Source organism: Physeter macrocephalus, chromosome 1 (genome assembly GCF_002837175.3).
Source record: "Physeter macrocephalus isolate SW-GA chromosome 1, ASM283717v5, whole genome shotgun sequence".
Classification (NCBI taxonomy): Eukaryota; Metazoa; Chordata; class Mammalia; order Artiodactyla; family Physeteridae; genus Physeter; species Physeter macrocephalus.
Genome location: NC_041214.2, coordinates 38,281,642 through 38,308,929, shown reverse-complemented (window position 1 = coordinate 38,308,929; position 27,288 = coordinate 38,281,642). Strand labels below are relative to the sequence as shown.

The 27,288-nt window shown below is 48.4% G+C and overlaps 1 protein-coding gene across 2 annotated transcripts in view; it reads left to right on the top strand.

Moving 5' to 3' along the window:
* Positions 1–27,288, top strand: part of SH3BP5 (SH3 domain binding protein 5) — a 71,704-nt gene that overhangs the window by 8,927 nt on the left and 35,489 nt on the right. For both annotated transcript variants that reach the window (XM_055090580.1, XM_024115156.3), the window contains one exon: positions 18,790–18,918. In XM_055090580.1, the coding sequence (XP_054946555.1) occupies positions 18,790–18,918 (129 nt within the window). The remainder of the gene's footprint in view (positions 1–18,789; positions 18,919–27,288) is intronic.

Here is a 27,288-nt window from a genome sequence, read left to right as displayed (position 1 = left end):
TCCGCGGCATGTGGGATCTTCCCGGACCGGGGCACGAACCCGCGTCCCCTGCATCGGCAGGCGGACTCTCAAACGCTGCGCCACCAGGGAAGCCCATCAGTAGATGTTTGAGTGGATGAATGTCAACAGATTGCCCCTTCGTGGCTGTGTGACCTTGGGCAAGTTACTTAATGTCTCTGGGCCTCAGTTTCCTAATTCCACTGCTGGTGCATAGTAAGCCATGAATAAACATTGCTGCTGTTACTGGAGCAGGGCAGGTGAGGGCTGCAGATGGTGGGTACTTGCAGGAAGGACTTGTGTCCATCCTGGAATGTCTTTTCTGCTTGTTTTTGTCTGCTCTTCAATAATAATGATAGCTAATAATAATAATAATAATAAATGCCTTCCATGTACCAGACCCTGTTCTAAGCACTTTGCACAAAGTCACTGAATGCTCAGCACGACTTTCTGTGATAGATACTATCATCCCCATTTTGCTGATAACAAAACTGAGGCCTGGAGTTCAAGTGTCTTGCTCTCGAGGAGTTGCCCAACTGCACTATTGACATTGTCTATTGACGTTCTTTGTTGTGGGGGGCTGTCTTGCCCACTGTAGGAGGGTTAGCAGCATCGACTCACTAAAGGCCAGTCAACCCCACCCCCACCCCCCAGTAGTGACAGGCAAGCATGTCTCCAGACTTGCAAGTGTCCCAGGGGAGGGGGGCAAAGTTGCCCCTGGTGGTGAACCATTGCCCTAGAGCAGTGCCATCAAAGCGTGGTCTTTGCATCGCAGGACCAAGCTGGAATTGCAGAGTCTTGGGCCCCACCCAGACCTGATGACTCAGAATCTCCGGGGGTGGGGGGTGGGGTGGGGGGCGCGGCGGTGCCCAGGAGCCTGTCCTCACCGTCACTAGCAACCTCATGCATATCCATTAGGCTGTGTTCTGGTCATTTGTGTATTTGGCTCCCCCACTGGACTAGGCCCCCGGAGGGAGGGGCTTGGCCTCCACATCTTTGTGCCCTAGTATCTCATGCGGTGCCTGCACACAGGGGTACGATGCATGTCGGAATGAATGGCTAGAGTCTGTGGTTAGAACCAAACACCTTGTGGACTCGTGGCTCTTGGCGTTGCCATACACAGTGTCCTGCAAAACCGGCAGGTCCCTTTTCCCTAGAGCCTGCTCTGGAAATGCACTGATCCCTGGGCTTTCCTTAGGCAGGGCCAACCCTGGGCACAATGGCAACACTGCTAAAGCACAACCTGTGACCTCCTTCCCCTCCCCTGAGCCCTCACTCCCAGAGGTCTTAGCTCATGGAGGTATACGATTCTGCCCTGCTTGGAGATGCCAGGGTTTGAAGAGTGTTTTGCATTAAAATAGGATGACATGTGTGGTTGTGGACCCATGGCCATGATCTATTTAGTGGAAAAAAAAATCTAGTGGGGGAAAACATATAAAGTTATGTGTAGAGCATATGTAAAAGCACATATACATACAGTAAAAGAACCTGTACATTTAACAGAAAAGATGTCTAGAACAGAGATATTCATAGTGTGGTCCACAGGCTATGATCTTCTTGTTACCAATTAAGGTGAAGTACATAGAGAAATTGAGAGTAAGACTTTAGAAATTCTTCTCTTTAGCAGTTTGGCATTTCTGTGACCTCCAAGTGGCTTTTCACTTTTCTAGTTTACTTTTGTTGTAGTCTACAGAAGTGTTGATTCATGTTGGTGGGTGATGAGGTAGAGGGATGTATTACCACAGAGTCTGAGAAGTATGGACCCTCAGATGTTACTAGTGGTTAGTGCTGGTCGCTAAGAATGCTGATTTTAATTTTTCATTTCTTGATGTTTTCTGAATTATTTGCAATGACCATATTTTATCATTTTCATAGGCAGGGCATGAGGGTGGAGAACAAAGCACTATTCTAAAAAGATGTCTTTATGAGTCAAAGAGACGAATGTCTTCGGAAGGAATTTTAGGAACCATGAAGGCTGGTGGAAGAAAACTTTCAGATTGGTAGTCCCTGCCCTAATTGTAGATAAACGCAGATGTTGGTGGGTTTGCTTGGTGAATTACTGTATTGTTAAACTCTCATGTGGTAATTCACGGAGGGATGAAAAGTGCCTTAAAGGCATTTTAGAATTGTCTGCAGCCAAGAGACCCTCATTTATGAAAATACAAAACAATCACCAAGATAGAACAGTGGAAAACATTCCAAATATTGAGAATATTTAGATATTCAAACTTAGTTACTATATGGATTTGAGTAGTAGCATCCTTTCTACATGGGGATGAAGACTTGTGGGCACATATAAGTGGGTGTCATTCACTGTAGTCACTTAGGCAAAATGATATTAGTGTGGGCTGTTGGGCTAGAATATAGAAATAGCTGTCAATATTGAAATGGGGTCTACTGCTTTAAAAAAAATCAGATGTGTCTTTCTTTTAAACTATAAAGACCAGTGAGATAGTATGTAAACTTTCCTGGCCCCTTAGCTGGCACCATTGTGGGAACATGGGCCATTGCTGTTGTAGTACAGTGACATGACTGTGTCCCCACGTTTATCCGGGATACCTTCCCTCTGACTCCAGGGTGTCTAGGGGTGTCCCCACCTCAAAAGAAGACAGGCTCTGAGGGTTGGCAGATCCATTGTTGTCCCCACGGTTGATAGAATCTTCAGATACCCCTGTTGGCAGAGAGCTGTGGTCCCTGTGGGCTGCAGCCTTTTAATATTGAGATGTTATTTTTCCTTCTGAGCGTTTATGGTAGGAACTTTGAACATAGTGGTGTATTTGTGTGTGTGTCGGCTGGATGAATTAAACATCTATTGAACCTCATCCTCTGGCAGCATCCCGGGTATCTTCGCCCAGCCCTCCTTTCTGAGAATTACTTAATCTGCCTATCGCCACATAGATGCTTGTAACAGTAGAGAATGTATCCCTTTTATACAACACATCTTAACCAAGAGTCTCACGATAATTTGCAAATTTGCAAAGGCACTCTTAGAGAGCTCAGAGAATCAGCCTCTTTCATTTCCTTAAAGGAAGATGGAAAACAATTTCGTTCTATTTTTGCCTGACTTTTTTCCTTTGCTGTGTTTTGCTGGATTATCCAAGAGATATTAATGTTTGCTCTGACAGAAAGAAACTGCCAGCAGGGAGACAATGACAGGAACATCCGCTGTTTATTCTCACTGCAGCCAAACCCACTTAAAGTAAACGCATACTCTGTGGCATCAGACTCACCCGAAGCATGATGAACGGGGTTCGGGTATGTTCGTCCACCTGACCCTTTTGTTGCCAACACGCAAAAGGCCTCAGCTTCATTCTGATAAGATATGAAACCTACAGATCTGATGTTCTCTTCCCTGGTTTCTGGCTTTTTTTAGAAAAATTAATTTATTTTTGGCTGTTGGGTCTTCATTGCTGCGCGCAGCCTTTCTCTACTTGCGGTGAGCAGGGGCTACTCTTTGTTGCAGCGCGCAGGCTTCTCATTGCGGTGGCTTCTCTTGTCGCAGAGCATAGGCTCTAGGTGTGCAGGCTTCAGTAGTTGCAGCGCGTGGCCTCAGTAGTTGCAGCACAGGGCTCAGTAGTTGCAGCACGGTGGCTCAGTAGTTGCAGCACACAGGCCCTAGAGTGCATGGGCTTCAGTAGTTGTGGCACGCGGGCTCAGTAGTTGTGGCTCGCGGGCTCTAGAGCGCAGGTTCTGTAGTTGTGGTGCACGGGCTTAGTTGCTCCGCGGCATGTGGGATCTTCCCAGACCAGGGATCGAACCTGTGTCCCCTGCATTGGCAGGCGGATTCTTAACCACTGTGCCACTAAGGGAGTCCCAGCTTTTTTGGAAGAAGAGATGAAACGAAGATGTCCTTCCTTGTGGTTCTGGTTACTATTTCTACCTAATGAATTACCCCCCAAACTACTTTACCCCAAATCAGATGCTTTATTTTTCCCATGATTTGCTGGGTCGGGAATTTGGAGAGGGCTCTGCAGGGTGGTTCTCGCTGGAGGAGTCTCGAGCAGTTGCAGGCAGATGTCGGTGGGGGTGGGGTGGGGTGCTCATCCGAGCGCGCCACAGGACTGGATGTCCGAGGAGGCCCACTCCTGTGTCTGGCCGTGGATACTGGCTCTTGGCTGGGGGCTCAGCTGGTCAGTGGTCAGCGTTTACATCCGACCATCTCAGCACGGCAGTCCCAGGTGCTCTGACCTCCTCATGGTGCCTGGCTTCCCACAGTGGGCATCCCAAGATGATCAGGTGGGAGCATCACAGCTTTGGAAGTCCCATAGCAGCACTTCTGTCATATTCTGCTGGTCCAAGCAGCCATGAGCCTGCCCAGGTTCAAGAGGAGATGGCCAAGACGCCATCTCTTGATGGGAGCAGTCCTAAAGCATTTCGAGCCCTGTTTTAGAATGGCCACACTCCTGGTGGTGATACAGAGACAGTGACTCGTTCTGAGGCCCGCAGGATGTCCGTTCGCTTCATGAACAGCCACATTTCACAGTGCCTTGCCGAATTGCTTTAATAGTTAACCAGCCAGCAGAGCAAGGACTTTGATTCGTCCTGTCAATAACCCTTAAACCAGCCAGCAACAATTAAAGCAAGAGGAGCAGTTTTGAGCAGTTCTATGGGTCTTGCGATAGGGAATTCTTTGCTTTGCCTGTTTCTTAAAAATGCTGTCTGAGAGGATATTATGCCGTGGCTTCAATGCCTATTACAGAAAATTAGTGGAGCCTAGAGTCCCCAGAGTACAGTAGCTAGACAGACACTTTATAAATTCAGGGGGAAGGTTCTTAAGCTCCTTGGATAGCTCTTGAGTGCTGCTTTCTTTCCCTGCCACGGGTTTTGCTAGCGTCCCTGCTGCAGAAATAGGATCCTGGTATTGCATGCATTTGCTGGAAATTGGATCCACTCCCCAAGTTGGAACTTGTTCAAGCAAATCATACTTTGATGCTGTGAACCTTGGGATCAAAAAAGCATAGGAAAACTTGTTTTGGAGCTAATAGAGGAAAAGCATGGGCTTGGGAGTTCAGGAGAGCTAGGTTTGAATTCAACCTCTGCCTCTTCATAAGCTGTGCAGTCTTGGCAAGGTTTCTGGCTTTTCTGGATTTTTCATTTCCTGCTCTCTAAAGTGGGAAGAGCAATACCTATCTTGCAGGGTAGTTAAGGATTAAATAAGGTCATGATTGTAAAGTGCCTGGCACAGTACCTAGCATATAAAACGTTCAGCCAGCTTCGGTCCTTCCCTTTCTAACCATTGCTATTTATTGAATAACAACACCTGCGTAAAAGTCACGATTATTTATCAAAAGCTTATTGTATTCCAAGCATTGTGCTAAGTGGTTTGTATAGTTTATCCTGTTAGTTCTCAAAACTAACACAATGTCTTGAGGACATTGATGAGACATGGAGATTGAACCAGTTCTCACTGGTCACTTGGCCAATGGGATGAGGACCCAAGATTTGAATCCAGGAGTCTGAGGCTGGAGCCCATGCCCTGAAGTAGTTTTTAATATGTGTGTTTGTGGGTGTGGAGGCTCTATCTTCTGAGGTCCTCACCGAGGCTGGTGAGATGAAAGAATGCTGATCTAGAACTTAGGGGACCAAGTTTTCAGTCTTTGCCCTGACACTTGCCAAATACACATCCTTGGGAGAGGCTTCAGTTTCCTCCTTTGTGAAATGACAGCCTCTGAGCTAAATGATAGGCAATGGCTTTTCCAGCCCTGATATTGAATGACCGAGATTAAAAAAAAAAATTTATTGAAGTATGGTTGATTGACAATGTTGTGTTAATTTCTGCTGTATAGCAAAGTGATTCAGTTATACATATATATGCATTCTTTTTCATATTCTTTTCCATTATGGTTTATCACAGGATATTGAATATAGTTCTCTGTGCTATACAGTAGGACCTTGTTGTTTATCCATTCTCTATATAATTGTTTGCATCTGCTAATCCCAAACTCCCACTCCATCCCTCCCCCATCCCCCCTTGGCAACCACAAGTCAGTTCTCTATGTTTGTGAGTCCTCACAAACTTTTGTAAATAAGTTCATTTGTGTCATATTTTAGATTCCACATATAAGTGATACCATATGGTATTTGTCTTTCTCTGTCTTTCTTCACTTAGTATGATCATCTCTAGGTCCATCCATGTTGCTACAAATGGCATTATTTCATTCTTCTTTATGGCTGAGTGGTATTCCATTGTATATATGTACCATGTCTTCTTTATCCATTCATCTGTCCATGGGCATTTAGGTTGTTTCCATGTCTTGGCTACTGTGAATAGTGCTGCTATGAACATTGGGGTGCATGTACCTTTTTGAATTACAGTTTTGTCCAGATATATGCCCAGGAGTGGGATTGTTGGATCATATGGCAGCTCTATTTTCAGTTAAAAATATATATATTTATTTATTTGGCTACGCTGGGTCTTAGTTGCGGCACGCGGGATCTTTGTTGCTGCGTGCAGGATGTTCATTGTGGCGTGCGGAATCTTTAGTTGCGGCATGCGGGATCTTCTTTAGTTGCGGCATGCGGGATGTTTAGTTGCGGCATGCGGGATCTTTAGTTGCGGCATGTGGGCTCTTTTAGTTGCAGCATGCGAGATCTTTAGTTGCGGCATGCAGGCTCCTTAGTTGCGGCATGCAGGCTCTTTTAGCTGCAGCATGTGGGATCTTTAGTTGTGGCATGTGGGATCTAGTTCCCTGACCAGGGATCGAGCCCGGGCCCCCTGCATTGGGAGCACGGAGTCTTAACCATTGGACTACCAGCGAAGTTCCTATTTTCAGTTTTTTGAGGAACCTTCATACTGTTTTCCATAGTGGCTGCACCAGTTTACTGGAATGATTGAGATTTTGATTTGAATCTAGCCACATGCTGAATGAGCTGAGTCCCCCTCAGTCTTGATGATGGGGAAATACAAAATATTGGTCAATCTGTGCTGCAGCCAACTTAAAGTTTGATCTTTATTGAAGCAATACTTGCACATAGTTGAAGAAAAGCCCCTGAGAAAATGAAAGTCCTCTGCCTCATTCCTTCCCACCCCCAGTTCTGCTAGAAGCAGCCACTTTTCCTGTTTTTAGCCACTTCTTCTGGGTTCTTCCATGTCTCTTAAACCAATGGCAGTGGATTTTTACTTTGTTTCCTTTGCATCCTTCGTCCTCCTTTCTTTCCGTTCTGTTCCGTGAGCTGCAGTCAGAAGGAAGGTCCTCCAAGAGGAGCAAGGCAGCAGCTTGCCTGGAGTGCTGGGAGCGGGGTGCCTGCTTTCCACAGAGGCCTCACTGCCTGGTCCCTCGAGCTTCCCTAGGCCGGGCCGTGAACTCACCATTGCCCTGATGCTGACACTCATGTTAATTCTAAAACAGACCTTGTATTGCATAACTGCTTGATGGGTGGCTGAAACATCACCCCTGATAAATGTTCACATTAATTGTATGATCCGTCTAAAATCTAATATTTGCACATTTTTTTAAATAGGAAGGCCTATTTTATTTTATTTATTTATTTTGGCTGCACTGCGTCTTTGCTGTTGCGCGCAGGCTTTCTCTAGTTGCGGCAGGCGAGGGCTACTCTTTGTCGCGGTGCGCGGGCTTCTCATTGCAGTGGCTTCTCGTTGCAGAGCACGGGCTCTAGGCCCACAGGCTTCATGAAGTAGTTGAAGCACGTGGGTTCAGTATTTGCGGCATACAGGCCCTGGAGCGCGTGGGCTTCAGTAGTTGCGGTGCGTGGGCTCAGTAGTTGCGGTTCTAGGGTACCCGGGCTTCAGTAGTTGTGGCGCATGGGCTTAGTTGCTCCACAGCATGTGGGATCTTCCCGGACCAGGGATCGAACCCATATCCCCTTCAATGGCAGGCGGATTCTTAACCACTGGACCACCAGAGAAGTTCCCCTAATATTTGCAAATGTTTGAAAAAAAGTGAGTCTTAAAATTGAGGAAATATGTTAAGCCTTTCGGTGCAGACATGGAGATAGTTCACTTGTGGTTGAACTCCATAAAATGCCTTAGTTTCAGCAATTCTGCCTCCTCTCACACAAAGAATCTTGTGGGTTTAAAAACATGTGTTTGGCTCTGAATGAAAAAAGCAGCGGGTCCTGTCAGCCTTCTCAGCTCTGCTGTGTATGTGTGTGTCACTGTGTGTGTGAGAGAGTGTGCCTGTGTCTTTCTGTGTATGTGTGTCTGACAGTGTGTGTGTGTGTGTGTGTGTGTGTGTGTGTGTGTGTGTGTGTGTGTGTGTAGGGTGGTTATGTAGCTTCTGTCCCTCCTCCTGGGCCTCATACAATTGACCCTTGTGCCTGAAGACTAAAGGGCTGTTGGGTTTTCTCCTTTGTGGTGCTTTGGACCTTAGGCTATTTAAACGTATTTTTTGTAATTGGTTAGATTCCATCCTGGTGGCTCCTGCCTATGCAACATCAACAAAAAAGGTGAATTGAAAGTGAGTCTTTCCCAGTGACAGACATTCTACACAATAACTGGTTCATATTATTGAAAACTATTAAGGCCATGAAAAACTGAAGAATGCTTCCAGATTAGGGAGACTAGAGAGAGATTGACAGTAGATGCCGTTTGAGTCCTGGACTGGATCCTGGACCAGGAAAAATATCTTTTACCCTTTGCTGTAAAAGACGTTGGTGGGACAGTTGATGCAGTTCGAACAAAGTCATAGACTGGATTAGTGGCATCGTATCCATGTTAATTTTCTGATTGTGATCATCGTACTCTGGTTCTGTGAGAGAATGTCCTCATCTTTAGGAAATACACACTGAAGTATTTCAGGGTAAAGGGACATCAAGTCTGCATCTTACCCTCATTTTTTTCCCAAGTCTGAAATTATTTTAAATTTAAGAAATTGAAAAAAGAGCTTTTTCCTTATTCCCAGACCTACCGACTGCCTTAACTTGGCCTCCAAATGGCTGTGGAATCTTGATGTTGCACGAAGCTGGGTGGCCCAGTGTGGGGACAGCTGTGGGGGCTGCTTGTGTTCTGGGAGACGGGAGTGGGGGTCCTCACCTGCTTGTCTGGAAACATCCGTCTAGTCAAATCAGAATTCGAGCACACAGCCTTTCTGCCTGGGAGTAACTTGGTTCCACTTAGGCCTAAGAAAGCTCTCAGACCCTTGATAACCTCAGAAGAGGCCAACTGGCCCTAGGAAACCATGCTGACCAACCATCTTTTCTTACTTTCCTTTTCTCCTCTCTCAGTGGAAGGAAGCTCTTGGTGGCCCAGAACCAGGACAGATGGTGTGGTGCTGTGGAAAGAGGAAGCAGGGCTGACCTTGTCACCAAGGCTGCCGAGGTGCACAGGGCCTGCCCTGGGTCTGGAGTGGAATCCCCTACACTTTCTTCCAAACCACTCAGACGGCTTAAATAAAAGGCAGGATTTTCCTTCATGAGCCCCAAGGGCGGGGACGGCGTTGTAGAGCCTTGAGCAGGGACACCAAGCATCCAGCATCGTTATTCTCAGTCCTCACTGCGAGGACCTCACCGGTCCTCACTCTCAAAGGTGCCTTTGCCAAAGGTTGGTAAATGATCTGGCTGTGTAATTGCAGAATTCGGGCCGGGAAGCAGGATCATCGCCCGCATCCGTCCTCTGCTGCCTCCTCTTCTCTCGTTTGCTTTCTCTTCCCTCTCGGTCAACCCTCTCTGTGTCCCCATCTCTCCCCGCTCTGCCTTCCTCCGTTTTGTCCCCTGGGAGAGGGTCTTGTGTCAGAAGCACAGCAGCAGGGCTCTGCTTACGCGTGAGGCACAGTCCCCACCACAGAAGGTGGGTTTGGCAGACGCCTCAAGAAGCCTCTGCCTCTGAAGTTGGGGTTTGAGGTGGGAAAGAAAGGGGGTGGAGGGAGGGAGCTAGGCAGAGGTCCCCGGTAGTGATTCTGCTGCTTCCAACTCAGAGGCCCTGGTACTGTCTTCCCCTTCTTTCTTTTCCATGCACATTTCCATCCCTTTGCAGCTGTCTCCACCAGGCTCCCTGGTTGGATGAAACTCGCTGATGGGGAATTGGGCCTGAGGGGTGCTGGGCGGGGAGGGGTTGTGGTCCTCAGGGGGCTGGCTCCAGCCCCCCGGGGGCTCCTGCCCTCGCCCCCCGCCTTCTCCACCTCTGCCTCTTCTCTGCTCCTGGGCCCTCTTGCCTCGGCCTTTCTGGTTTGGCTCCCCAGGTCCCGGCTTTGCCCTGGCGCCGTCTTTCCACTTCTGCCTCTGCTGCAGAATTCCTGAAGGTGAAATCAGATTGTCCTGGCCGCCCTTCTCACAGGGCTGTGACAGCCGCTCCTTGTGGCAAGAAAAACCAGGCAGAGGCAAGGAGGCAAGGCAGCAGGAGGACCCGGGAGCGTGGCGTGATCTCTCCAGGTGGGGAGCGGAGTGAAATCTGGGATCCAGGAGCTGGACCTGTGTGGTCCGGGATGGCAGCCACTAGCCCCATGAGGCGATTTGAATTATACTTTAAAAATTCAAATTTAATACAAAATCCAGTTACCTGGACTAAGCACATTTCAAGTTTTCATTTAGCCGCCTGTGGCCGGTGGCCTCTGTAGTGAGCTATGCAGATAGAGAACATCTGCATTGTTGCAGAAAGTTCCAGCAGCCAGCCCTGGAGGGCACTTGATCCCTTTCACCGAAGCTCTAGGAAAGTGGTTTCTTTGTGTGTTTTAGTAGCTACCACAAGTGCTGTTCAAGAATAGATTGGATGGATGGGGAAAAAACATGATTTGTAGTAACATTAAAAACATTTCAGGTATCTTAGAATTGGTCGGGAAGTTGGAGTGTTTCCGGTGGTGCCTTTCATCGTGGAATTCTGGAACATTCCTGATACAGAGACTTTACATCCCAACTCTCTTGTTCTTCTGCCTCTGTCATAATTTTTGCCTTTTTCTAGTTCTTATGTACTGTTTATTCTGTATTTTCCTTTACACGGATTCACATTCGTACTTAAGTTTGTTTGAAAATGAGACTTCATGACCAGAAGTGAAAAGTCATCAAAGGGAAATAACTTTGTTTCAAGCAGGCTTTTTTTTTAACATTTTATTTTTAATTATTTTTTTTAACATCTTTATTGAAGTATAATTGCTTTACATTGTTGTGTTAGTTTCTGCTTTATAACAAAGTGAATCAGCTATACATATGTTCCCATATCTCTTCTCTCTTGAGTCTCCCTCCCTATCCCACCCCTCTAGGTGGTCACAAAGCACCGAGCTGATCTCCCTGTGCCATGCGGCTGCTTCCCACTAGCTATCTATTTCACATTTGGTAGTGTATATATGTCCATGCCACTCTCTCACTTCAGTGAAGAATGATATGGACGTGCCCAACTCATAGGGTCCCGCTTGCTGACTTTGCAGAGCAACGCTCTTTTGTTTCCAGTGGGTTTATTGTTTTGCTTATCAAATTCTAGCAGATTCCCTTTGGGGAAGGCTCTGAGCCTGACTAACTCCCCCTTTCTTAAAAAGGAGATTAGCAAACGTGAAGAAGGGCTATGAAGAGATAGTGACCCCAAATGGAGGCTTTCTTCTTGGGAAAATCAGAAAGAGTAAAGGAAGGCCTGAGAAGGAATAGCCGCTTCTCTGTTACTGCAAATACACTGGTGTTTCCCTCCAGCAGGGTCTCTGCAGGGCGGCCCAGGGGGAGGGTGTGGTTTGGTGGCACCAGCTGACCCCATGCTTTTTTTTTTAAAATAGGGATATAGTTGTTTTACAATGTTGTGTTAGTTTCTACTGTACAGCAAAGTGAAGTAGAGTTCCCTGTGCTATACAGCAGGTTCTTATTAGTTATCTATTTTATACATATTAGTGTATATATGTCAATCCCAATCTCCCAGTTCATTCCACCCGCTTTCCTCCCTTGGTGTCCATACATTTGTTCTCTACATCCGTGTCTCTATTTGTGCCTCGCAAACCTGACCTGATGCTTTTGGGCCTGAGGTTCCTTTTACACTCCTGTGATCACTGAGCATTTCAGAGAGCTTTTGTTTTTTGTGGGGAACATCTACAATATCTGCCGTGTTAGAGATTAAAACAGAGTTGTTTTAAACACTTGTATTCATTCATTAAAAATGACGGTAATAAGCCTATTACCTGTCAGCATAAAGAATATATCTTATCAAAAATAACTATTTTCCCAAACCAAAAAAAAATTCGTGAAAAGAAAGCTGTCATTTTATGGTTTTTTTGAGTCTCTTTCATGTCTGGCTTAATAGAAGAGCTGGATGCTCATTTCTGCCTCTGCATTCTGTCTCTTGATGTCACCGCTCAAGTAGTCTCTGGAAACTCCACTCAACGCTCATGAGAGAATGAAGGTGAAAGAGGCAAATTAAGTCGAACTCAATCGTGAAAATGGTTTTGACCTTGCAGACTCGCAGAAAAGGTCTCAGGGAACCCCCAGCCCCTACCCCCGTGTTCCCTGGACCAGACTTTGGGAACCAGAGGTGAAGGGAAAGACACATGGAACTTAGGACTAGTGGTCTGTGCTCCCGACACTAGCCTGACGCTCCCCTGCGTGTGACCTTAGGTCAAGCCAGCACTTCTCCCCTGGGGCTGAGGTCTCTTATCTGGAGACTGGGGACTGCCCTTCTTGCTGACCCTGGCCATGCTGTCCTACAGGGTCCTTGTGGGTCTCAGATCATGCCTGTGAAATCTTTCCATGAGCAGAAAGCAGTGTATTTATAAATGGCATTACTAGGGATCTTTTGAAGTTTGGTGTCATCTTTAATTTGTAGGACAGTTATTTTTAAAAACTGACATCGTGTCCTAATCTCGCTTGGTTCTGGGGACGCCTTTGTGAAGGGGAGAGGCTGCCCTTCTCAGCTTACAGGTGAGATCATCGAGGCTTGGGTGAGTGGATTGGCCAGAAAACGGGCTTGTCCTCAGGGTGGTGACCCCTGCCCGCTGTTTCCAAGGCACACTGGTGCTGGTTTCGTGGGGCTGAGGCTCTTGTCTGATACAGGGCTGCATTTTTGACACACTGACATATTCAAACAGGGAGACTGCCACCCTCAGCAGTTCTTCGCGTGAATAAATTGCCCTCAGTCTGAGTCACCTGATGGATGTGACACAGTTTTGAGATTGGAAGATCTGAGGCCTCATCCAGGCCGAGGGAGCCCTTTTAGAACTTCTTCAAGTGCTGATCTAAAAAAAATCAGCTGGTGAAGAGCCCTGGCTGGTATGTGGCTTATTTTTGTTGACTGGTGAAAGCTCTGCTTGTTCTCCTGAGGTGTTTGTACTTCTGAACTGCTTCCCTCCATGGATCACTTACCGTAGGGAAAACAGCCAGCTCTCCTCCCTGGACGCTCCTGGAAGCAGCCCCCATTCTCATCTTGGGAGACACATTTGCCTGTAATTGTAGGAGACAAAGAACCACGGTCGAGTCTCTTCTCGCACTAGGAAATAAGGCAAAAAACACAAGTTCAATTGTGGCCAAATTAAGATGGATTGGGAAGGAAAAAAAAAAAAAAAAAAAGAAATGCTTTATACAGGGTAGGTTGAATTAAGTTCCCCAGACCCTGCTCCTTATAAACATGGCTTTATTGCCAGGGGCAGAAGCCCTCCAGCAGTTACCTGTATTTAGTTGCAGTGCTTTGCCACATTATAGACTGTAGATTGACTTTCCCCTCCCTGAATACATTAATATGACTACCTTAAGGCATACAGTATTTTTCAGTTTTTTTTAAAGGCTTAATTCAGTTGCAAATGATAGAAATTCAATTCCAACTCGCTTAAACACAACATAAAGCAAGGGGGGACAATTGGGTGTGTGTGCGCACTATTTTGGCTCTAGGAGAGTGGAGTATGGGGTTAGACTGTAAAGCATTGCTAGGTCCAAGAGCTCAAAGTGTCATAGAGACTCCCTCCCTGCCTTTGGCAGGCTCTGCCCTCATGGTGCCAAGATGGCTGCCGTGTGCTCCAGCTTTCATTCCATCTTCTCAGCCATCTCAGTGCAAAAAGTTCCTCTAACAGTTTCAGAAAAGTCCCAGAATGAAATCTTACTGGTTCTGATCAGTCCCGTGCCCTCCCTCAGCAATCACTGAGGCTAGGAGTATCCCCGACTGATTGGCCGGGCATGGGACTAGTTCTGGGACCAGGGTGAGGCCCGGGAAAATCAGGGCTATTATGTTGGGTAGGCAGGAAAGGTTTTGGTTTGTGGGCTCCCACACCCCAGTATTTGTAGTGAATTATTACTCAGGTAGCCATGACCCTTTGTGGGATGGTACCAGAACTAGGCCCACTCTTTTATCAGGAAGAAGGCTGCCTTTATGTTTAGCTTTTAACACGTCTTGGATGAATAAGTAGTTGGTGCTTGGCTGTCAGCCAGCCATGCGTCATCCTCTCTGGCAACATAGCCTCTTTTATAGAGGGAAACGCTGACGTCAAATCATATTTCCTGGGCCCAACACCCTTTGATGGTCACACGCTTGACCAGGCTGGTGGTCCCTGAATCTGCCGACCAGACTCACATGAAGACCCCAGTCCACTCTTTGGTAAAACCCAGATTTGATCTGGTGATGCCTCTGCTTAAAAATCCACCGTGATATTTTACTACAGTTTTAAAAAGGGCAAAAAACAAAATAAAACAAACAACACCCTCCCTCCACCCCATCCCCATTTTTTTCTCCCTTAGAGGCAATTTAATTGATCAGTTTAACATATTTTAGCTGATTATTTAGGTTTTCACATCTGTGACTCTAGTGGCATCTTTAGGGTTCTCATGTCATCTGCAAACAGTGACGGTTTTACTCCTTCTTTTCCATTTGGATTTGGATTCCTTTTATTTCTTTTCCTCCTCTGATTGCCGTGGCTAGGACTTCCAAAACTGTTGAATAAGAGTGGTGAGAGTGGGCACCCGTATCTTGTTCCTGATCTTAGAGGAAATGCTTTCAGTTTTTCACCATTGAGGATTATGTTGGCTGTGGGTTTGTGGTATATGGCTTTTATTATGTTGAGGTAAATTCCCTCTATGCCTACTTAATGGGGTGTTGAATTTTGTCACAAGCTTTTTCTGTATCTACTGAGATTATCATACGGTTTTTATCCTTCAAATTGTTAATGTGGTGTATCACATGGATTGATTTGCATATATTGAAGAATCCTTGCACTCCTGGGATAAACCCCACTTGATCATGGTGTCTGATCCTTTTAATGTGCTGTTGGATTCTGTTACTTCTGTGACTCTATAAACAGTAGGCTTTGTGTGGCTACTTCTTGACTTTTTACTTTTAGTTCTTATCTGCGGACACCCCCTATGGAAGATGAGGCTTTAGTCTCCTTCCTCCTGTGTCCTCCTCCACCCCCGACCCTCCCAGCAGGACCGCGTTGTAGTCAGTGTTCGGCGTTTACACTGTTGCAGCTAGGAAAGCTCTATTCACAGCCATGCCGTCCAGGGGACGATGAAAACTTTTGTTTTTGGTGGTAGAGAATTCTTCAAGCATTGCTGACAACAGGCACGTGGCAAGTAAATTGAGACTCACACGAGAAACCCACCCTGTCTCCCATTGTGTGTGGGATAGAGTTCAGAGGCCTCAGTGTGGCCCACGTGCCTTTCCTTCCTCCGTCCCACCAGCCCTCCCACCTGCCACCCTTCGCTTTGCTGGTCCCTCAATGCCCCCTTCTCTGTCTGGTGAAATCCTCCTTCGTCCAAGGCCTGGCTGGAATGGTGCCTTCTCTGGGTGTGTCCTTCCTGGTTGTGTGTTCACTGCAGTGTGTAGACTGAGGTCTTAGTACTTATCACACTGCACGGTGCTTATTTATTTACTGTTTGAGTTTAAATCTTGGCTGTGCCGTTTCCCGGCTTTGCGACCTTCGGCAAGCTACCTAGTTGCTCTGTGCCTCAGTTTCCCTCTTTGTAAAATGTGGATAACAACCATAGTACCCGCAGGGGACTATACTCAGGATTTTATAATAACCTATAATGGAAAAGAATCTGAAAAAGAATAGATATATATGTATAGCTGAATCACTGTGCTGTACACCTGAAACTAACACAACATTGAAAATCAACTCTACTTCAATTAAAAAAAAAAAAAAAAAGGAACAACCATAGCACCAACCTGGTAAGGTTGTTAGTGATTGCATATGCTGATGGAATGAAAGCATCTGTAAGTGTCTGCCCTAAGGGAAACTGTCCATCTGTTCCCTGTACCCGCCTCATGCAGGCAGGTGGCTTATATTCACTGGTGCCCAGAATAGCTCTGGGCAAATCAGAAGTCTCTGAGGGCCTGGCAGGGGAGCTCAGTGAGTGAAGCAGGCTGGGTGTGGCTCAGGCACAGGGCGTGGGGACTGGAAAGGACAGTCTCCAAGGGGTGTCTTCTCCTTTCCTTCTAGCCAAGTAGGAATGGGGGCCCAGTTTTGCCAGATCATCTGATTTAAAATTATTTTTTTTTTTAATTTTTTTTTTTACGAGAAATGTGAGCATCCGCATTTAAAAAAATATACGAATTTTCCTGACATTTAGTACACAGCATAGAGGCTGAAGGCACTAAGCCTGTGGGCCCATAGGCCACTGGTTTGGGGCACAATTCTCATTTCCCAGAGGAGGTGCAGAGTGATGGCGTGACCTGCCCTGGGTCACACGCTGACTGATTTGGCCCCTGGTGTTCCCACCTGTGGTCTGGACGTGGTGCCGGCCCCTCCCCCGCCAGGGTGCTGACTTGGAGGATTCAGCCGCGTGTGTAGGTGCGTCTGCCAAGCCTCTGCCCACACAGGGTAGCAGGTTATTCCCGCCCTCACGTCGGCTCCCCCTGCCTCAGAGCCGCCCCCTTGGTGGTGTTTAATAGGATCGTGGGTCTCTTTTTATGCCAGGGGAAAAAAAAATGTGTGCATTTATTGAACACCTGCTGTGTGCCCAGGAAATAGTAGGTGTTTCACGTTTGCATTCTCTCTCATTCCTTCCAACAGCCCTCCCTATGAGATGGAAAGTCACCATTTTATAGGTAATAAAAATTATTCATAAGGAAGTTACCTGACGGGGGCCTCACAGAAAGAGGTTTTAACCAGGATTAGATCCATCTCTCTGAGAAAAATCCCGAGCTCTAGACAACATGTTACCTCCCACGTACAGGAAGTCAAGTCTAACAGAAGCTCGGTGGAGCTTTGCTCGTCCCTGGCGGCCTGCATGCATCTGTGGCGCTTCCTCTGGAGGACAAGCCCAGTTTTGTTCTGTCTTCGGCAGCTGTAGCTGTAGCACGTGACTGCAGGCCTGGCCAGATAGGAGGGAAGGCAGAGAAAATTAGGAGGGGGAGGAGGATACAGGCCTGGGGGAAGCAACCAAGGCCTCTGTCAGAAGTAGAATGGGGCTCACTCAGGAGCTGAGAAGCTCCCATACAAGACAAAGGCCATGTCTTCATAGGCTGCAGCCCTGGCACTTTCAAACCCATCTAGAAAACCCACAGTATGAGATGATGGGGGGAAGGAAATTAGAAGGGATCGGGGCCTTCCTCACCCCCTTGAGCCGTCCCGTTGGCCCAAGAGGCCCATATAGTTTTATGTTTAGAAATAGTTTGCAGATAGTGAGGCAGCCGCTTTGTAGCCAGCGGAGCACACGTGTTTTACCAGCAGTGTGGCCGGCTGCTCTTGGGGCCGCCCCATGGCTGGTGATCATGTGTTGTTCCTCCTTCCCTGTGTACCCACTTCCCTTCTCAAACGCACGCACACACCCCGAGGCATGGCTGTGACAGGCCAGTGCCCGAGGGCAGAGGAGTAGAGGGGAGGGACGTGGGGTCTCTGAAGCCCTCACTGACCTTCCAACATGTCCTCCTAGATCTGGGACTAAATGTTGTCTTTTTAATTTTTTTTCCTCCTTGTGGCATCCATGGATCCGGTTTTCTGACTTTCACAACGTGGTTAACCCTGGCACCGCCCACCTGCCTGTTCTTCTCTCCCAAACTCTTATCCAGGCCACCTTGCTCGTGGCATCTCTGGGAGGGGTGGCCGCCCTTATCTCTAGCCATTCTCCACATTCCAGACGTCCAGCTTCCTTCGGTCTCTGGAAAACGCCACCCTACTCCCTCCCCCCACCCGATGGGCGCTGGTCTGCCACCTGCTCTGGACTCAGTATTTTCCCTCCTTCCCAGGTGCCCATCCATGATTCAGGCTTCTGTGCAGATAGTAACCCCTGGAAGTTTCCTGCGAGTCTCCCTCTAACTTCGCCCCCCTCCCCCCGCCCGCCTGGCCTGGTGAGGTTCTCTGCCCTGGGTTCCACGGCACCCGTACTGGTCCCATCCTGGCTCAGACTCGCTGGGATGGGCTATAAACGCCTCCCTCACCCACCAGACTGGCAGTGCCCTGAAAGCAGGGACCAAGCCCAAGGCCTAGCACAGGGTCTGGCATGTGGGAAATCTGTACCCGCTGTTTAACGTTGACCACGTTACACGGGTGGGGACATGATGGGAGTGTAGCAGATGGTGCCATCATTAGGGACTGAAGCTGCCAGGGGTGGCCGGACTGGACATCTTCCCGTGGATGGAGCCTTTCTGTCTAACCTGCACTGTCCAATGAGGTAGTCACTGGCCACATTGTTTAAATTTAAATATAGTTACTTAAAATGAAATAAGTTAAAGACTCAGTTCATCAGTCTTGCTAGTCAGTGTCAAGTGTTCAGTAGCCATGTGTGGTCAGTGGCTGCCATACTGACCGGTGCAGCTGATAGGACACTCCAGCATCGTGGAAGTTTCTCTTGGTTGGTGGTGCTCTAGACACCGTCTTGTAAAGGCGTGAAATCAGGGGCTTGTAGGCCGAGTGGAGGCCCTTCTGGGTGCTTCCGGTTAAGTAAAGCAGATTTCCGCACGTTCCTTCTTAAGCCTGAACTGTGTCCTCAATTTCCTGTCTGCAGGACATTCGTCAGAAGTTCCGCTCTGTTCTGGTTGAAGCAACGGTGAAACTGGATGAGCTGGTGAAGAAAATCGGCAAAGCTGTGGAAGACTCGAAGCCCTACTGGGAGGCACGGAGGGTGGCGAGGCAGGTAAGCTCTCCTGCTCTGCCCATCACCCTGCCCCGCGCCGTGGGCACACCTCTGACTCGTGGGCCCCCTGCCGAAGGTCAGGGGCACGGGACAGCCGTGGCTTTGTCCACAGGTGCATTTGGAGTCAGCCCCTTGTTTTCCTCCCCCCCACAGGTTGCTTTCACTCCCGCTCTTGGTACTGTTAGTAGGGTGAGCGTGCTGGCATTTGGATGTCCCCACCAGTGGGCGCTGCCTTGCCGCTGGAGCTGGTACCCAGGTCCACCTCCCAGGCGGCCGGACCAGAGGCTGTGCTTAGAACATCGGGCTTGTCCTCCGCCCTCCCCGATGACTGCCTGTCGGGCAGCAGGAGGAACACTCCCTCCCTCGTATTCTCCTCCCTGGTTTGGGAGAAATTAACCATCTGCTTCTCTTGGAACATTGGTTCTTTGTCCCGAGAGCCCAAATAGGCAACAGAGGAACCAAGACCAGAAAAGGGATGGCACAGGGGCTGTGGTCAGGCGACGGCCGGGGCTGCTGGTTTCAGAGTGTCTTCCTTGGATCGTCACCGATGTGGGGACTTCCCAGCCTGAGATGCAGGCCCTGTGAATGGGAAGGAAAAGAGCTCCCAACACATGGTGGTACCTGCTGTGTGCCAGGCCCTGGGCTGGGGGCGCTCACACGCCTTGGCCCACACGGGGGCTTCCTGCTCAGGTGACTCTCGAGCAGCTGGTCCCGGTTGAGTTCTTTTCCCTGCTGTGTGTTACGTGACAGAAGATGCTGCCGCCTCCCAGGGTCTCTACCTGTAAGCGGATGCTCAGTGAGTGCAGGTACCACTGCAGGCCCCCACTGTGTGTGTGCAGTGTGCTGTTGGGCTGGGACGGGGGTGGGGGGGAGGCGATGGGAAAGCGAGCCCTTGGGAAGCGAAGCCCCAGGAATGTGTTAAGACGGGAGCCATCGAGGATAAGGGGCCAGGACTTGGGCATTCCTCTTCCTTGCCCCGCTCCGTGCACCCCTCAGATTTCTCATCAGGGATCCCCTTGACGCTTTGGTGGTTCTGCCGAGATTCTAGCTACGTGTTTGGGTTTTGCACTCTGAATGCTGAACTGAGCTTTCTGGTTGGAACCTTCCAGATAATGTGGCCTTTGTTCCTAGACAGACCAGCTGCCCGAAACCCTTCCTTCCCTGTCCTGCTTCCCTGGGCTGTACAACATCAAAGTGCCCATGACTTGTTGGCCTGCAGCAAGCCTGAGCAGCCGTCCTTCTCTCCGCCTCCCTCTGTGCCCCACCCAGGCTGCAGCTTTCTAGAGAGAAGGAGCCCTTCTCCAGAAGGTGCTCACCAGTCCCCAGAAGCTCCCCAACCCTAAGGCATCCTCCCTCCAAAGTGCCCTGTGCCACAACCTTCAAAGTGCCCCACGTTGGCGAAGCGTCTCACCCACCATAGCCCAGGGTGGTAGTGGTCTTGACCTTGCAGTGAGAAGGGTTCTGATTAGGTTTGAGGAGAAATTTCTGATAATTTAATGTAAACATTGGGTCAGTGCTGAGGAGGTCGTGAAACCTCCTCTTCTGAAAGTCTTCAACACTTGAATTTATGGTCCCTTTGAGGACACAAGTGTCTATATAAAAACATCCATGTCCCCTTGCCGTGGGGTGATTTCATAGTGGTCTGTGAAAGCATCCCCTTGGAGCCTCGGCAGTGGCTTCCCCACGGGAGTTTCCTCACTGGGTCCCCTGAGCTCAGATTTTGGAGCAGAGCTGGTAAAGGGACCTTTGTGTTCAGGGGCCTCTGGAGGTTGGCCGTTTAGGCCACCAGCCCCGGCTGATGGGCCTTATCCTCCTTTGGCTGAACGGATGTCATATATGCTCCTACCTCAGAGTCTTTGAACTTGCTGCAGCCCCTGTTTGTTGTTGTCTTAACCATAGGATTTGCATGGTCCACTCCATCTCCTTCAGGTTTCTGCTCAGATGTCACTTTATCAACAAGGCCTTCCTGGGCTAACATTTAAATGACAACTGCCAGCCCACCATCTCTGCCACCCCAGCCCTCATTCCTTGATTGGCTTTTTCTTCATAGCACTTCTCACCCCTGACCTGTTATTGTTTACTTGTTTACAGTAGTGAAACTCCACAAATTCCCAGACAGGGAATTTGGTCTGTTTGGGTCATTGCCAGCATACAGAAGGTGTTCAAGTCTTGAGAAAACAAACAGATGAACCAATGAGTGAATGATGAGGTTGACCAGATGTTCCTCCCGGCCTTCCGTTGGCATCCTGAGCTTTCCCTCTCCATTGCCGCTTTACTCACAACTTCTTCCCTGCAGAGGGATAGGAGCATGACTGGCAAATCCAGCTTCATCTGGGTTGGGTTCATTCAAATTTCATTTGGTGGGTGGGTCCCCAGTTGGCTGTGACACACCTGGAGTAGATTTCACACCACTCCCTTTTTGTTCCTCACCCCAGTCCTCTTTCATGGAAAAAGAGGTAGGAGGGAGCTACGTGGGGAGGGTCCCACTGCTGGGCAGCAGTGAAGTGTGGCTTTGTGCCTTCCTCTCATCTCTTGGCCAGTGAGGACAATTACCGTGCAGTTACTGAGCCCCGTGGACAAGCCACTGAGTCATCAGTCCTCATCAGGTGATACAGACCCTGGGGCTGAGTGACTCTCCGTCAGCTGGCAGAGCCTAGGATGAATGTTGAGGGAAACCCTGCCTGGCATTATGCCTGCAAACCACCCCCCCCTTAAACTCCTGCCTTCTCGCAGGTGGGCAGGAAGAAGGGTAGAAAAGGCTCAGAGTGACCCCTACCCCTTAGCCCCAAGGGACATTGTTGGTCTCTGTCCAAGGAACTGGAAGGGCGCTCAAAGGCTGAGGCTGGGTGAGGATGTCACTTTTTATCTCTGCGGATGGTGGGCCGTCTGGGCTTGGCCAGGAGGCTGAGTCTGTCTCTGACCTTCCTGGTGGTGAAGGGGGTGGGGCCTCCCCCTAGCTGCTGCCAAGTGGGGCTTCCTGTTTTCTTCCTCTGGACTTACCCCCACCCCTTCCTTTCTATATATACAAACCCCTCTGACTGTGTGTAGCAGGCATGGTCTCTGAGAGATGCCTTCAAAGTGTCTCCTCCAGGTGTGTCTCGTGAGGCATTGTGTTCTCAGCCTCAGCATCCTCGTCTCTGTGGAAGCAGTGATCTGAAAACAGTGAAGCAGTGATGGTCACGGACCGTGAGAGTCCTGAGGTGTCCTTAGGACTTAAATGAGCTAATGTTTGATGATGGAATCCCTGTATGATCTTAGATTTTGGTTTCACTAAAAAAAGATTGTAGAAAATTCAGGAAATAGACAAAAAGAAGAAAATAAGTCCCCATACCTTCTGTTAACATTTGATGTATACGTCCTTTAAAAAAAAAAAAAAAGAAGAGGTAATACTGTATGGATGGTTTTATAATGTCTGGAATGTTCCTGTCCATCCATCCAGAGTCTCAGCAAACAGCGGAGACTTACGAAGGAAAAGACTTCTACAGCTTGGTTTTCCATAAAGAGTTTACAAAGACTTGTGATTGTTGGGCCAGTAGGAATTGTGTCTGATCATCAGAAATTTGCACTGACTTTATCATTCCTGATGTCAGCTCATTTTCCTACCAGGAGTCGGATCCAGTTCTGTGATCTTGAAAACCCAATCCACATTCTGCCGAGAGTGGGCAGAGCACTTGTTTGTTTTCCTGGGCCAGGTGGGGGCAGGAAACTGGCTTTGATTTATTTGAGGGTTTTGTCCGTGAGCCAGAGCTTGTTTTTAAGGTGGTTTTGACATATCTGCCAGCCCATCTGGCCTTCAGTGTGTGGCAGGGGACATTCTGAAGGGGGGGTGGGTGGGCGTGGAGCCCGTGTGGCTCAGCAAACTTGAATGACAGAGAGTTTCTTGCTTCTTCTGCTACCTGTGTTCTAACTAGTCCAACAGTGGCCCCGGGCCTGTCATTTTATCGCTGCCAGTCCCACCCTTGTGATTTTTTTCCTTTTTAAAAAATGGTGGTAGGGCTTCCCTGGTGGCGCAGCGGTTGAGAGTCAGCCTGCCGATGCAGGGGACACGGGTTCGTGCCCCAGTCCGGGAAGATCCCACATGCCGCAGAGCGGCTGGGCCCGTGAGCCACGGACGCTGAGCCTGCGCGTCCGGAGCCTGTGCTCCGCAACGGGAGAGGCCACAACAGTGAGAGGCCCGCGTACCGCAAAAAAAAAAAAAAAAAAAAAAAAGGTGGTAAAGTAAACTGTATTTAGCATAGGATTTACCGTTTTAACTGTTTTTAAGTACATGATTCAGTAGCATTAAGTACATTCACATGCTTTGTAACCCTCACCACCATCCGCCTTCAGAACTTTATCATTTTCCCAACTGCAACCCTGTACTTATTAAATAATAACTCCCCACTCCTCCCTTCCCCCAGCCTTTGGCAACCACTGTCCTACTTTCTGTCTCTGTGAATTTGACTCCTCTAAGTACCCCATGTAAGTGGAGTTGTGGAGAGTTTGTCCTTTTGTGACTGGCTTTTGTCACTTAGCATAATATCTTCAAGGTTCATCCATGTTGTAGCCTGTGTTGGAATTTCATTTTTAAGGCTGAATAATATTCCACTGTATGTGTAGACCACATTTTGTTATTCATTCATCCATCGGTGGACCTTTGGATTTTTAAATGGTTGGAATGTGTCAGGAGACTTTGGAACCCTGAAGGGCAGCATAAATGCAAAATAGGGTTATTCAGTGCTGATGGTTGCCCGTTTTGTGTTTATGGGACCAGGTAAGTCCACGTGCTTTAACCTCCTTTGGGGGAAGTAAGTGGTTGGGGAAATGTTTGAAACTTAGTTGACTTAACTGTAGGACCACTGGCAAAGCTTGGCCTCTGAGCCAGACTGCCTGGCTTTTAATCCCAATTTACCACTTAATAGCTATGGGACCTCTGCAGGTTACTTAATGTTTGTGCTTTAATTTCTTCATCTCTAAAATGGAATTGTGTATCAGTTAGTTGTTGCTATGAAACAAACCAAACTCAGTGGCTTAATACATTTATTTAGCTCATGATTTTGCTGGGCAAGTTTTCTGAACTCAGGTTTTGGCTGATCTCATGAATGTGCAGTCAGTTGGTGGGTTGGCTGGGGCATTGGCTGATCTGGGATGGCTTTATCTGTCAAGCAGTTGGCTTGTTGTCAGCTGAGGTGTCAGGTGGCTGGACCACGTGCATCTCATCCAACAAGCTAGTGTGGGCTTCTTCATATGGTGCTGGGATTCTAGGAACAGAAATGGCAAGCCCTTTCCAAGCCTCTGCTTGCATCACATTTGTTAATGTTCTGCTTGTCAGAGTAAGTCACATGGCTTGTCCAAAAGTAAGAGGTAGGGAAAAAATAAACTCCACCTGCAAAAATACCTGCAAAGTATTACGGCCATTTTTGCAATTTACCACAGTGATTAAGTTAGTTCATGTAAAGCATTTGGATGAAAGAAAATGAATGTTAAGTTATTATTCCAGATGTATTTTTCTATCAAATATTGTATCTCCAAGGTGAATCTGCTATGTTAAAAAACAAAACAAAAACACCACCGCCACCGCAAAAAAATACCCTATGGGTGGAAGAAGAAACAGTCCTCTGCTGGCTGGGAGGGGATATGGAAAATGTAGAGACAGAAGGGTGACCCCAGGCAGGGTGGACACATACCAAGTTGCTTGTGAAGATAAAATGTGGCAAAGGATCGAAAATGATGATGAGGGGATAGCTGACTTACCTTGCGACTGATGGAAAGCCCTCCAAGCCCAAACGGATGAGTGGTGGGGACCTTGAATGGAAGGGAAGTCATGTTTCCAATGAAAGGAGTAAGTCAAATATGTCAGATAATCCCCTGAATTCTTTTGTTAATCACTATTGTAGTCTTCTGTTGTTGGGAAATCTGGACGTTGATTTGGTTTACAGAAGACCTTCCCTAAGTGGAGAACAGGAAGCCTGGGCTTTGCAGAGATGGGACGAAAATGCAAGTGTATGTCAATACAGATTATACTCTACTTGTCCATGAATTTTTTTTCTTCTCATTCATTATTTTCTTTCATTCGACAAATCTTTACAGTGTTCCTACTAAGTGTCATGCACTATTTTAGCCACTTGTCAAGAACAGAAGACTGTCCTATAGAGCTGACAGTCCCCTTAGCAGTCATAAAAGTTGTGTGGGATGGAATGTTTTGGGCAAAAGTAGAATATTTCTTACTGATCTGGATTCACGTGTGTACGTGTGTGTGTGCGTGTGTGTGTGTGTGTGTGTGTGTGTGTGTGGTTTTTCCACCTTCATTTGAGAAATGGAGTGAAGCATTGCTTCCAGGGAAACAGAGGATTGTTCCTGAGAGCCTCTGGTCACAATTTCATCAAACACAACTTTGTTTTATGTATGTTTCTCTTTAAAGGCACCTTCTTTAATCTATATGTCTTATGAATAATTAATTCTATACAATGTTTCTTTACAATGAAACACTAGCCCAGAAGGGATGAACATTTCCCTGCCCCCGGGTGACGGAACCAAAAATTTCTCTGGCTTTCAGCCCCACACCGTGTTGTGCTTCTGTCGTGACCTCTCGGGCATTGTTGCCACACGTTTAACCGCTTTTCCACGGCTTCATCTTGCACTACAGACTTGACGTTAGCGCTTACTGGAGCAGCGTCTTGTACGGATCTGCACATTTCCTCTTCCTTTTTCTGGATGTACTGTATTGTTGATTCATTAACAGTGAACTCATGGCCAACGTCACGATAACTCACTCCCGGAAGCAGCTCATCTAAAACACGTATTTTCTCTGTAAGGCACGTCACAGCTGTCCTGTGCTGAGGTAGGACCCCAGATGGCGCTCAGCACTAGGCTTGGGGGCTACCTTAGAGAGGAACCACCAACGAAAAGAACAAAAACGTGAAAAACATGGCACTCAGTAGACCGTGAGAAGGATGGGTGTTTGCAACCTGACAGCTGGAACAGAGGCAGGGGGTCCTCTCTGCTTGGCCTCACCTGGCATCGTGCATATCAAGACTCACATTTTTTTGCTTCTCTGGGCTGGTCCGTGAATGACTCCACAAGTGCAGTAAATACTGATTTGGGGGTTACAAATAAATCGTAGCGGGTAGGCAAATTCACAAATATGGAATCCATTGAATGATGAGGATCAACATACTCAACGAGTGGAGAGCCCAGTGGGGAGGAGCATCTGTTAGAGAACAGGTGTAGATGGCACAGGTGTAGACGGTGTGTGGAGGAGGCCGGCGGAGTGAGGTCACGGGGTGTGTGTGCATGTGTGTAAAGCTTTGGAAACACACCTGAGCCCCTGAGTACGAGACAGTCTGGGTAAAGGACAGAGGAGCCGCAATCTGAGGGGGGAGTCGGTGTGGACGGGACCTGGCCTGAGTCCGTCAGCTCCAGGGCTGTGCGGTGGGGCCTCGGGCAGCTGCAGGACCAGGCAGGGAGGGAACCACATGGCCTGATGAGGGAGGGTGCAGCCTCAGCCCAGCCTCCTGCCTGGGTAGAGTAGCCGCGGTGGCTCTTGCGTGTGGGCTCAGGTTGTGTTGGAGAAACTGATGGGGCACAGATGCCACATGTAGGGTCCGTACTGGTGGCAGCTCTGCGTGGAGGTCCAGCGGTGTCTCAGGCACCACGTGTCCCCGTAATACAGATGAGGAAACTAGCCTCGGAGCCCAGAGACCATCGCTTGGGCCTGCACATGCGCCTTTCCCGTGCTGTGATCTGACCTTGGAGGACGTGGAGGGGGCTGGATCGGATTCAGTGGTTAACAAGCTGCCAAGAGTGAGTCATGAGAACTCCAAGGCTGTGACCCGAAGAGGCAGCAGGCAGTTGAGGCGCAGTCGGGTGTAACCGTGGGAGAAGGTGGTGAGCTCCTCCTCCCCTGAAAGTTCTAGCAGCACCTGGTGCCCGAGTGGGAGCCTCACAGTGATGCAGGCACGTTGCAGGGGGGCGCTGGGTGTGGACAGAGCCATCAGAGGTCAAGGATGGAGGGGAGGAGGGGAAGGAGGTTTGTTGTAACGCTCTTTGTACACCAGGCACTTTCCCAAGTGCGCTTTCCCAAGCACCAGGGCAATACTTTTAAAAAACCTTCTGCAGAGGAGGAAACTGAGGCTTAGAGAAAGTCGGGTTATTCAAGGGGCTCCCACGGCCCTCATTTATTCGGATCTGTGGGGTGCCTGGGCCTGCAGGGGTGGGTCCCTTATAGACATGAACCCACTGGGGCCTGACGGAAGGTGGCCAGGCGATGGTATCATTACTGCCGTCACACGGAGGGGACGGTAACTAAGGCTTTGGGAGGTAAGGGAACGTGCCCAGACCACAGACCCCGTGGAGAGGAGCAAAGATTTGAACCCCCATCTCCCTGCTTCT